At 38.2% G+C, this 13,579-nt stretch overlaps 1 protein-coding gene across 5 annotated transcripts in view; it reads right to left on the reverse strand.

Moving 5' to 3' along the window:
• LOC126095349 (transmembrane protein 131) overlaps nucleotides 1-13,252 on the reverse strand; it is a 345,609-nt gene extending 332,357 nt beyond the window's left edge. For 4 of the 5 annotated variants that reach the window (XR_007521958.1, XM_049910154.1, XM_049910155.1 and 1 more), the window contains exons 1-2: nucleotides 13,118-13,252; nucleotides 12,894-12,958 (exon numbers count right to left, since the gene is read on the reverse strand). Coding sequence is in view for 4 of the 5 variants with exons in the window: in XM_049910154.1 (XP_049766111.1) it covers nucleotides 12,894-12,958; nucleotides 13,118-13,223 (171 nt within the window). In the remaining variant the exon portion in view is untranslated. The remainder of the gene's footprint in view (nucleotides 1-12,893; nucleotides 12,959-13,117) is intronic. The other variant, XM_049910156.1, reaches the window with a different exon arrangement.
• Nucleotides 13,253-13,579: the final 327 nt, after the last annotated feature.

Here is a 13,579-nt window from a genome sequence, read left to right on the forward strand (position 1 = left end):
TGATCCACCAACCTCCTCCAATGATTTCATTAAAAAAAATTGACCCACCTATCTTCACTCACGATTTATCTAAAAAGATTGATCCATCTGCCTCCTCCCATGATTTAATTACAACACTTATCCACTTACACAGTGTGTTTGTGCAGAATGATCGTGTAGCAACACAGAACAGAGAAATATTTCACTACCTTTTCTACTATATCATGGGGTGCAACACTGTGCTCTGTTTACACATACTAGTGCAGTTTCGACAGCTGTGTCTCAAACACAGAACAACTAAATTTACAATCCTCATTCACAGCAAATTTGCACCCTTTCTTCTGAATGTATTACTTCAGAACAAGTCATCTGCCTGTTGCTCTCTCATTGGGTGCGTTAACACAAACAGCTGGCACAACTTCTTTCATTCCCTTCATACCTCACGGCAAGTGCTGACAACACTCCTACATAAAACATGTGGCCCTATTCTAGACTCTTACCGCATCCCTGGGTGACTTGACATCTAGATCCCTAACTTCTCATAGGACCAAATTGGTGTCCTCAAATTCCAAAAAAAAACATTCCCAAATGTTCAAATGTTTGGGTGTACCACTGGAGAGCAACACAAACACATAAAAGTAAGTGAGATAGGAATTCCAGTTCTCCATATACAACTTTAATAATGACACATTATACAGGGAAGAATGGGAATACTGAAGACTGCGGTCCCACGTGTCACCTTTGACTCACGATATCAAGATGTCAGCTTTGACTTATGATATCATGAAGATGTTGGATGACTCTACTTAAAGCTTATACAATATGGTGACATGATATCACACATTACTACCATGAACACACATGAAACTAATGGGACAAATGCAGGAATCTGGGAGTTTTGGGTGGGGACAAATTACATATATGAAAATCCTAACAATGAAGAGATGCCAAACCAAACACTAATGCAAAAATCAACAAAATGAAAACCTCAGCAATCAATAAAATCATAATAATAATAACGATAATAATGAAGAAAGGCTTGAACAAATTGGGTATATGAAATTTCACTTTGACTTCTATGGCTCAAATGAAGTTCCACAATGACACAAACCCATAAATAATTCCAAAACCCAGTTCCAGAAATTTCAATTGATCTATACATCTCAAACAAAGCTCACAATACCAACAAATCACAACTAGCAGAACTAACAATTATCAAAATCTAACCAGACCAAAATAATTAAAACACATTCCACGACATCCACCACGATAAACTACTAAATATGAACTTCAACTGCCAACCCAAACTACAAAAAAACTACTCTGACAAAAATTTCGATACCCACATCTCAAAGAAATTTATGTATGTTAACTAATACACTCAACTTCTAAAAATAGAGACAAAAAAATGCAAAGTCAGCTGACAAATATATCAGGTCTGGCACATATCTCACACACACACACACACACACACACACACACACACACACACACACACACACACACACACATTTTTTTAAAAAAATAATAAAATAAACATTACTGAGACCTATTCCTCCCTAACCTTACCCCCCTACACACCACACAATACTCATCTCTCAACAATATCCATATAAAATGTAAATAATAACAATTAACTTCTTTCATAACTTTGGAAAAAAAAGAAATAAAACCCAGTTTCAACAAAACCCACATCACAAACCTAATTATCTCTCCTCCCCCCACAAGAAAGACATTCTCCCAAACCAATACCCCAGACCATAATAAACACTGCCCCCATAAATTTAACAAACAACTTTTGGTCTGTACACTTTCCCAACAAGATTGAAACTGTAGGGTAGAAGAACACCTCTTTCCTCTACCTCTAAGGGATTACACACAGCCTCCTCTCCCCCCCCCCCCCTTCCCCCTCCTATTCCCTTCTATAGTTACAGCACAAGCCCTTTTTGCTTATCCTTTAATCTCTACACTACGGTTCACTGTAAAATGTTGATAGCCCCTAGTAACTAAATCCCTGTATGAGCAGAATGAATTCGAAAAAGTACTGGAACACTGAGCAACGTACTCTACAATTAACCCAACCAAAACCCATTTTATATGCCTACCCACCATCCTAAAAACCACATCAGAATGCCCAGCCCCTGAAACTACACCACCCCCCCTCCCACTCCCACACCCAAATCACTACTGCCCCTCCCATATTTAGCCTTCACAAATGCAGACTAGTCCATTTCCACAACTATCCCCATCCTTCCTGAAGACATCCTATACTTTATAGACCCCGAATAAAAACCACAACAAAAATAGAACTAATCTAAAATAGACAGACCTACCATAACACCCACATCATAAGGAAAAAAATAAAAACGGGCAGCTGCACCAATGATATATTAGCAAAACAATATCCTGCACGGGCAGCCTACAATCCTCAAACTGGGAATCGCTCCTAATTGACCTCCAAACACTCACGCCAACACCACCACCACACATACTCGTCCGTAGAAGCAATAATCTAGGCCAATTTCATAGATTGCCCACACTGCTGGCACCTCACACATTCAGCCACGAGGCCACATAACTGGAAAAATGTCATTGTAGCTGCGAAACATTTTCGTCCATAGCAGCCAGTAACAAACAACTAATAAATTTTGTCATAAGATCCGTACCCAGTATCAAACAAAAAAATTAAGCTTCAAACCATAGACAACACGATGAACTAAAAAAAAAAAAAAAATCAACAGCCAATAACTAACAACATTAAAATATCTCACTGACAAGCCAACAAAAACAACGAACATCACTCACAAAGAATTTAGAAACATTAACATCCCATAGTACAGTGAACCACCACTTACTCCAACAAGCCCTCTGTAAACACAATCCATCTCAAAAACAATGCACCACAACAATGTCACGCAACACAACACAGTTAAGTCACACGTGAAAGCCAAAGAGTGGTATCACAAACTTCAGTTGACCTACAGAAGTAACATGACGTGCTCTGTAGTACGGAATGTACTTCTAATTATTATGAGAAAAGAAGAAACTTTTGAAAAGGCATCACCTTTCTATAATCAGAAAGCTCTCAGGAAGAAAACAGGAACTCTAAAACAAATCAGAGTAGAAGAGGCAAAAATGCTACTTGGTGCATACTAAGATTTAATGACTGCTGACATGAAGAAGCTAACAACATTGCAGAGGAAGGAATGGCATACTGAGTAAATGGTAATGTACAACAATGCCATTATTATGTGATCATTAAATTCACAAGTGCACCTCAAATACATTAAAGGGCTTCTCTTCAGAGTGTGAACCTAACACTTCTGTTAAAATTAAGCATTAACAAAATATCAACATTTCATCCTCATCTGTTGAGGACATTTTCAAAGGCAGTCTAACTTCTTTCAATGTAGATTCACACCCTAGCTCATTACTGACTGCAGCAAAAATCCATTTACGTGTGTTCCCGTACAGTGGCATGATGTCATATGCTTTGAATATCTGAGTGCAACTGGCCGTTGTCAGTTGCCATAGTCTGCTGTTGCTACCACCCCATGGTGGAGAACTGATATTCATCTTCAGCACCGCGATCCATATGTGATTAAATTTCACACCCTCCTCCTTCCTATAGAAATTGCTGGGATGTTTAATAATCTCTATGGGCTCCCTGTGTAGCCTTTCATGGTACCTGCTTGTGGCTGCCAGTACTCAAGTCCTATCAAAATGTGTGTGGTGGTCTTCCGGCTGCCAAGCAATTTCTGCAGCAGCTGTTCTATTAATCCCCCCTCTTTCACAGCACTGCAGCCATACAACACTAACTAGCTTATTGCTAAGTAACCTGTGACAGATGTGGTCAGGCTGTAACAACACTAACATTATCCTACTGTATATGTAATAAAATTTTTTTCTTCTGAATTTCAATAAATTAGTATAATCGATGTTCTGATTTCATTTCTTTTTTGTTTCATGCCATTATGTTGAAGAAGCTATAAACAATTTTCGATGTAAATTTTAATATTTATGTCAAATTTCAAGCAATGTTGTAATCGAAGGGAAGTGTACCTAATGTTGAAACTATTGTAAGATGTGAAAGTTGTATTTGTACGCCTGGTCCATACGTAGGCAATGTATTAGAATATGTGGAATGTAAAACCTTTGGTGAATACCCTGTCTGTAGGGGAGCGGTAAAAGGTGGAGGCAGGCAAGTGCGGGAAAATGCACACGGGCGCTGCACGGCATAACGGGCTCAGCAGAGTTAGTCGGAGTTGGGCATCGATCTGAGAAACACGTGCTGGATCGAGGAGGCTCTCCTGGAAAAAGTGGTTTCCTTGAGCCTCGGATGCGCTGTTTCCGACGTCTATACAGCATGACAATATTTCATAGGCACTAAATGGAAAAGCATTGCGACGCCATGAAGAAGTAAAGTGCCGATATTTCATGAGCCATTGCTGTAATTGCACGTGTGCTTTGTGCCTCGCCGTCTCGCCGCCTGCAGACCGCCTCATCGATACGAACAGGTTGAAACTTTCAGTACTGTATTCGTGTGGACCAGTGTCACCTTTGCTACATACTGTTCAATAACAACTTAAATTTTACCAGAACTGTCCTATCAATTAATTATCCTCACAACTAACCTCGACAGGGTCCTTTCCACATGTTGTGCAATCCGAGTATCCTAAGATGAAGATTTAAAGTTTATGTTAATAATAATTACCTGCAGACCTATCAATGTTAAAATGATGTTTAAAGATCTTTGTTGTTAATGAATACTGGACGAATAATATAGGTAGGACAAAGTTGGAAGATAATGTTGAAATTGGTTTAGTAATGAAGTTTATTTAAATTGAGACAAAAATAACGGTAGTTAAATGAGCAGGAAATAAGACAAAAAGAGTGGTAAATCATATTTTGAAAATCTTGAATGCTTAATGCTCTCAATAATCAAACTTTCACTACAGTGATCATAATAGTTTCAGGGTCCCCCCCCCCCTTTTTTTCTTTTCTATTCATTTGAATTCTGAAGTGTACTGAACTGATTTGACCAGCAAAGTTAAAGTCAATATAAAACCTAAATTTATCAGTGTTATACCCTTCTTAAAATTGACATTGTATGTGTGTTTCAAAAGTGCTATTTCTAGGGTAACCTATGCCCGATTTCAGTCGGATCAATAGACAAAACGCAGTTTGTAGTAATCATTATAGTGTAATGTTGTGTATTTATAGCTTGTCCAAATTAATACAGAAAGGGAAAATATTAGTTCAGTAGATTTTTATGGTTCTAAAATTTACCATATAATGCAGTATTACTACGTGTTGTTATACTTGTACGTACATCCACTTGTACCGTGTAGTTGCACTTTAGACTTGCTTGACGTATCATTGTTGTTACTGAGTGGGTGTAAGTCTGATTTTACCTCCATTCAGGTACACGCGGTCAACATATTTACTAAAATCCTTTCTTATAAGGTGAAGCCCGTCAACTTACCATAGTACAGGCTTTAAAGAGTTAACGTACGCCCGAGCGTAGGCGTTACAAGGCCACCCATGAAACTGGTATAAAATGTAAAATGTACAATGTTAGCTGCCTGTACAAACTGTTGAAAAGCATCACACCCTCTTGTGTGGAATACAGACTGTCTGACCTATATGGAAGGGCAAACTACACAAGAACTGAAAATAACATGAATCCCCCAAGCAGAGGTCTAAATGGCGTATAAAGCCGTAAAGCCACCTATATTCCCAAAATTGTTTCATTCGATCATTAACAAAACTGTATCTTGTACCAATTCTTCTACAAAGACTTATTACACCAAATCCAGCACCAGCAACCCACTCTGCAAGTGTACATGCAAATTTCCATCCCTGCAAAAGGCTGTAGCCTCCTTCAATGAAAAACAACAAAAAAGCTATGACAGCAATTATTAAAAAATCCACTAAGCCTCCAAACAAAATAAAAACCATAATATCTCCATAGTAAGACTGTCAAACACCACTAGAAAATCTTACAGACCCTCAGTTAACCACTGCAGGCTCTCCACTTAAGCAGAAAAAGATAGATGGATATATAAATTCACCCCAGCACTGACAAGGGGAAGGCCTCAGACATGGCCAACCAATTCGGCTCAAATTTGGCAGGTCGCTTGAGTACAACCTAAAACGAAGGAATCCAAGATATTTTGGGTCAACACACGCAATTTTGAGAAAATCACCCCTAAAGGTTATGACGAGCAATCGACTCAAAATTGGAGGGATCGATAGATAATTGTAAATAGGCCATTTTTCATCATCAGGTATGGGGTCCGCAAACGCAAAATTTTCCAGAAACCTATGTAAGAAACTTTTACAACTGCCTTTTCTGTACCGACATGGTACACGCTTTTCGCCGACAGGGCCCGTAGCACAACGGCCAAGGTAACTGGCTGGGAATCAGAAAACCCGGGTTCGAATCTCGTAGTAACCTAGCGGATGTTATTCTTTCCATTTATATTTTTCCATATCTCAGTTGATAGGGATAGGGGGGTTAATAAGGTAAGTAAATCAATAAGGAATGTTAATAATAAGGTAGGCAAACTAATTTCCCAAACATCATGAGTTAGTAAAGTATTAAACTTTTAAGCCGTGTCATATGAAAACAACTCCGAGTAAGAGTGCTACGAATTCCTCACGAGGGATTACAGATAGCCAACCGCGCGACGCTTGTTTACAGCGGGCACTTGACAGAATACATGTGGGAGAGTTTTGTTGTCCCTGTTGCCTCTTCGTCATATCATAGTTGTCAACCTGCAAGAGTGAAGGTGTCCAGCACGAGCCTTATAGAAGCCAATGTGAAAGAGTTGTTTTCCGTCATTAGGCTGCCACGAACCTCTCGGATAGATGTAGTGATTTTTCCATCGCTAATGCGCCGACTGAAATATGTTTTTGAATGAATACAATGTTCTTCCGTAAATAACATATGACGAGGATCAGCCGACATGCACAGTAAAAGTAATACTGCCAAACTGCATACCTGTGTGCCAGCTCTGTGACGTTTATTTCTATCGCCAGGTTAAAAACTTTATTTCCAGGCTTCAGAGTTGCAGTGTGCTTCTGGAAACCCAGCGGGGATGGCACTACCGCACGGATGCAAGAACTATTCACAGCATAATTCATAACCAACTTTCAGCACCGATTTTTCAGGCAACGATATCGCATGCATGGTGTGCATCAAAATTAATTCCTGAAAAAGACATATTTTTAAATGTAAACCAAGTTCCTTTTCCGCCGACTCTTCGGAAGGAACAGTGTAGCTGTTGAAAGATTGCATTCATTATGTGTTCTTGGTGCCACAAGTATATTTGTATCTAATGTTTATATGACAAGTACCATCCATCTAGTTGTTCAAAGAAAAGTGGGGACATGTAACAGTGACTGGAAGAGCCATTGTAAAGTGACCTGGAGTAACATTTTAGTTGTTTACTATCCCAAGAGGTTGGAGAAATTTATTTGCCTACCTTATTATCATCATTCCTTATTGATACTTACCTTATTAACCCTCCTATCCCTACCAATTGAGATACGGAAAAATAAAAATGGAAAGAAGAACATCCACTATGTTTCTTCGAGATTCTATCCCGAGTTCTTCGATTCCCAGCCAGTTACCTTGGCCGTTTCGTTATCGGTGCTGTCAGTGAACAGCGTGTACCATGTGGGTACAGAAGCGGCAGTTGCAAAAATTTCTTACCTCGATTTCTGGAAAAATATGCTTTTTCGGACCCCATACCTGATGATGAAAAATGCTCTATTTACAATTATCTATCGATCTCGCCAATTTTGTGTCGATTGCTCGTCATAACCTTTAGGGGTGATTTTCTCAAAAACACGCGTGTATTGACCCAAAATATCTTAGATTCCTTTGTTTTAGGTTGTACGCAAGCGACCTGCCAAATCTGAGCCGAATCGGTTGGCCATGTCTGAGGCCTTCCCCTTGTGAGATAGATCAACCTGATCTCAGAAAATGCCTGCCGCACTGAAACTCTTAAAGGATGTAATGGTCTCTCAGGCAAGATCTAACAACTGCTTACAAATTATCCTGTGATTTTCATTGCAGTACATGAGAGACAATTTTCAGAATATCAATATATCTTCCACATTGTAAAAACTATGTAATGCCAACAGAGAATTAAAAGGAGTCAACATGATGATACATAAAGATGTTTTCAGAGAAAAGGAGCCAACGTACTAATACATAAAGAAGTTTTCAGTGAAAAAGTTCAGTCCAACACTACCCTGAAAGCTGTTGAACATCCATGTGTCAATTTCACACAAAATTAATTCTCTGAAAAATATATCTTCCACCAAATACTGACATCACCTCCCATGATATGACCAATTTAGTGAGCAATTAACCATGTCTTCCAATAGAAGTCCACAATAGGGCCAGTGCCATATGTAACGTGTTTCGTGCAGCAATAATCAGTGCTCACAGTGAGATATTATAAAAATGAAAGGTGTGTCCGCTCCTAGTTCTACACAGCCAGAGGAAGCAGCAAGAAGATAATGTGTTATATAAAAAGATATGAAGGAGTATTGTCATACTTCTTTCCTTCACTAACTCTCAACTAAATCATTATCTTCCAAATTACCTCAGGCTATACTGCAGATCAGTCTGTCAACACAACCTTCATTAAAACAATCTCAAGTTTTGAGTGGAAATATTAAAACAATGAAGAGAACAGCTTCAATTTTGGTGGCAGAAATACACTGCCAATTTTCTCACCTTTCACTGGTTACACAAAACTACTATCACAATAGCTAGGCAAAACAGATGCACCAACAATCTACGAGCAGTAGAGAAATACTGCTGTGACTGGTGCTGGCCACAATCTAGACTTTAGCCCCAGCTTCCTTACAACCTATATGCAGTCCAGTCTTACAGAGGACAACAAATTAAGTCACTGATCAGTGACATTTCTATATGGGGAGAATCACTTAAAACTTGCACAGCAAACACTGCAGAAATGGAAAGTGCTACTCATATGTGGTTTTCATAGAATGGAGTGGTAGTCAGGGGCTCATATTGTTATCCAATAAACAGATAGCAATAATACTTAGAAAGCATATTTCTTGTGCAAATAATGGAACAATGCCTGTTAACGTCAACAAACTAAAAGTAGGTAAATTAGAATGTCTGTGGTGTTTGTTGCTAGAATCTAGTGCAAGTCATTTACAAGATATAATATTTTGAAAAATTTTCACGCTGAAACTTGTTTATGGCATGCAACCTGCATAGTGGCTAGGTGTGAGGTTGTTATACTTGTTTACAGTGTGCTTGTGTGTTCCTTGAGTGTACTGTGACTTGGTCATCAGTTACTGTGTGACAGTCCAACTATCAGGTCATAAGTGGACAATGGGATTTGCCAATGTAGAAAAAGCCGAGATGCTCATGATGCATGGAGAGAGTAGGAACACTTCAATTCATTCTTGTACAGTGTATGCAGCAAGATATCCCAACAGATATCAACCACCCCAGCAATTATTTATCAACCTATTCAACCAGTTATGTGAAAGTGGTAGTGTAACACCTAGCCAATGTAACAGTAGAAAACAAGTGATGGCAGAAGAAAGGGAAATTAATGTTCTTGCTGCTGCTATAATTGATCTGCACATTAGCTCTCATGCAATCACATGAGGAAGTGGCATGAGACAGGTAAGTATCCTACGCATTTGCCATCAATGTAGGTTCCATCTCAATTGCATCTCTTCATCAAGAGCTACACGGAAACAATTATGAGAATCATGTTACCTTCTATACATGAGCATTAAGACAGAATATTCCAGATGTATCATGTATCTTGTTTATTGATGAAGCCACATTTAACTGTCAGGCCAGGTAAAACCACCGAATCATACTCTATTGGTCTGCTGACAATCCTGTGCCTTGGTGATCCTGTTCCCCATATTTGACAGCTGTAGAGTTTTTCTGTGGGGAAAGCTGAGAGTCGTTGTCTCTAAGGACATACCAACTAATTGGAAGCGTGTAATCCAACTGCCAGTGCTCAGCCTGAATACAACCTGTGATGGTCAGTTGTTTCATTACTGGTCAGAATCCACGTAACTAGTTTATGCAGTTCGGTTGTCCTTTAGTGTGTGTCACCACAGGTGTTTTACAAGTGTCAGTGTGAAAACTTTTCAAAATACAATATCCCGTAAACAACTCACACTAGAATCCTGCAACAAACACCACTTACACTGTAATTTATCCTCCCTTTAGTTTGTTAATGTCAACAGGCATTGTTCATTAAAAAAAGTGTATGCTTGCACAAAAAATACACTTTCTAAGTGTTATTACAGTCTCTGTATTGGCTAACAATATGAGTCCTTGTCTAGCAATTCATACCGTGAAAACTGCACATCAATAGCTCTTTCCATCTCCACAATATTTGGGATGCAAGTTTAAACTTATTCACCAGGTATACTTCAACACTGAAAACACGTTAAAGTATCGCTTATGAAATGAAAGTACTCCACATACATTTTGCAGTGTGTAGCCAAGCCTTCATCTCTTTATGTCAATGAAACATGCACAAAGCATGTTTGTGACTTAATCACTTTCCAATTGTAGGGTGGTTACTAAAAAAACCTGAGAACTCCAGGTGCGGAGAAGAAGATGATGTCACGAGAAGCTCCTGAAAATTAATGGTAAGTAGGGGGGGGTGTGGCTAGAGCATCTCACAATAACAACTTTTCTTTTCTTTAGACTGCAGTTTAACCACAGTTTTTAAATATCAACAATTTATGTAGGCTAATATTCAAATAATTAACACACCTTGAAATAGTAAGTAGTTTAAAATTTGTGATTTATAAAACTCAATAAAATTAAACTTCAATATTAAATTAAAAACACAGAATTCAATGAGATTTTACAAAATTCCTAAAATTCCCTGATTTTCCAGTGAAAATGTAATTCACTGAGAATTTCCAGAAAATCACCACGCTGTAATTGTCTTCTCCTTCAAATTTTCAACTAATGGAGAATTTACCATGCTAGTTATTCAGAAGATTGTGAACTGGCCAACATTCTGCTTGAAAATAAGGATTTTGACCAATCATGACAGCTCAAGAGACATCACTAAAAACATAGTTCATGAAGCAAAGAAGAAACAGTCCACCTTTTCTCAGATTGACCAATCACAACTCATAACTTTTTGGTTCATGCAACAGTCAAAGAACATGTGCTATTCAACTCTACAAGTGAGAACCTTCCATGAACACTATGCTAAGAGTTCAAAAAGGCCTCTAGGGAGCTTTGTGTCACCACCAAAGATACACACCCCATCCTAATAGCTGTGGATCAAACTGCAAAATATCAGCAGTCACCTGCATCTACCAACAATATCTATAATTTTGTATAAATGAATTACATTACAACATTTTTGTACCTTAATCAAATGATTAGTACAAAGTTGTTATGAGATAAGGATTTCACAATTCACAAGAATTTGTAGTTAAGACAAAAGAGCATAAAAATTAGTCACAAATTCTTTTATCTAAATTGTTTAAAGTTCTGGAATTCACTTCCCTTATAACACTCAAAATATAAAGCACTAACTTGTATATAGTTATAAACCTAGCTGCAATAAAGCCCCACACAGCTTTAGGAAAGGTGCATTACATGAACACTTAGCCACGATATAGACCTACAGAAATGGTGAATAGACTAAAGCTATCGAGGCAAACAGTCCATGATAAATTATTAAGAAAAACATGCCATTGTACTTTTTCATCCTTTCAATGGGGTGGGGGTGGAGGGAGAAAAAGACTCCACAACAAGCAACGATATATCTTTAGTCATACATGCTTTTATATCGTTATCTAGGCAACACACTAAACTAAAGGTTGGAGGCCAGAAATAACTCAGCCACATAAATACAGACAGAACAGTCCAAGAACTAATGCAAAAGATGTATGAAAAATTACCAAAAATCAGCTTTCTCCAAGATGTGCAATATTTAGATATGCACTTTCTCTTGGCCAAAGTCTAGATAAAGGTCAGCTGCAGTCACGATGGTGCTTAGTTACTGCTCATAGATTGGCAACACTTGGACTTTTTTTTACCACTTCTCATATAAGGGGGTATCCATTCTAATCAACTGTAAGTGACAGATGCCCATATTGAACAATGAGAAAACTATTCACATAGCCTCAGTACACGAATAAACTGCCCACATAACCTACATACTGTAACAAGTGTGAATGTGAGATGATTAAAATAAATTACAGTGTCATCTTCCTTCGGCTGTGAATCTCAGCATGCAGAGGGCTCAAACTTTCCTCAGTGTTCACAACAATAATATCCAAGATTTAAAACCCGCAGCCTTACATTCCAAAAGCAATTAATGTAATTCCTAATAAAAGGACATACCTACAATTTGCATTTATACTGCTGATTCTATGTTTTAGAAACTAGCACCAACATATAGAGAAACAATTCCACATAAAAATAATCTTTGTTATTGTGTTCATCATATTTCGCACAGATTCAACAGAAAAAGTGACGTTCCATCCACTGAGACAGACATTTTGGAAGTAGTGGAACACACAACAGCGTTTTATATTGTTTTGTATTGAAGTAGGCCTATACACACGATATTCTTACTTAAAGCAACTTGTATGGTAAACTGTCCGTACTGCTGAATTGCCCGACGGCGTTTCTGGGCTTTCTCCTGCGAAGTGCGACAATCTGGTACCGCAAACCACTTCACCAAACTTCATATGCATACATGACAACCTGTTCGCGCTTACGAGTTACACGGTAGGTCTATCACTTAAAGCAATCAACCGTTACTACAAGAAGAAGGAAAACACACTGTTTCACATACACTTTCGTCGGTGTACGAAAATGAACACAAATCTAACACCAAGACGTAGTTTCATACCTTGTGCATTGTTACGGGTATCCCATCTGTCAGATAGCGCATGTCGTTATTTCCTTGGACGAATGCTGAAAATGGATGCACCTGTATTACAGACTGAACAAATTTTAACTTTTAATGTATCACAACTAAATTCTGGTCTAACATGTTTTTTGACTAAACACTTATTCAACATGACAACATATAAATATAAATAAATGGATGTGTCAGTATACATAATTTCTCACCATGGCTGCTCCCTTGGGCTGACGTTTTGTAATTTGGAGTCATTTCAAATAAAGTCACAAAAAATAAGAAACAACAAACTACCTTATCACCCATCTTCACTTCCATATTTTGCTACTATACCAGTATCTCACACAGCAGCCATAACATTCGATCCTTCATATGTCGATATATTTTACAAGTGTGCAAGTCGATTGTCGATAGTAGCGATGTGAGACGTCTGCAAAGTGTAGTAAACACAAGATAGGCGAGGATTGCCTTTACTGCAACAAAACATTTAAGCATCGTGTTTTATCGTTTTAAATTGGAGCGCATTAAGCTATATTCGTTAAATTCGGATTTTTTTATCGACGAGAGTGCTATCTTTATCGTTTTAAAGTACATATACCCTGTTATTCGGCGTGAAATTAACTGAAGATCAGTTTGACAGTTGAGCGCTTTGAGCGAAGTGCTCGGGCATTCCA

The sequence above is a fragment of the Schistocerca cancellata genome, chromosome 8 (assembly GCF_023864275.1).
Source record: "Schistocerca cancellata isolate TAMUIC-IGC-003103 chromosome 8, iqSchCanc2.1, whole genome shotgun sequence".
In the NCBI taxonomy this organism is placed as follows: Eukaryota; Metazoa; Arthropoda; class Insecta; order Orthoptera; family Acrididae; genus Schistocerca; species Schistocerca cancellata.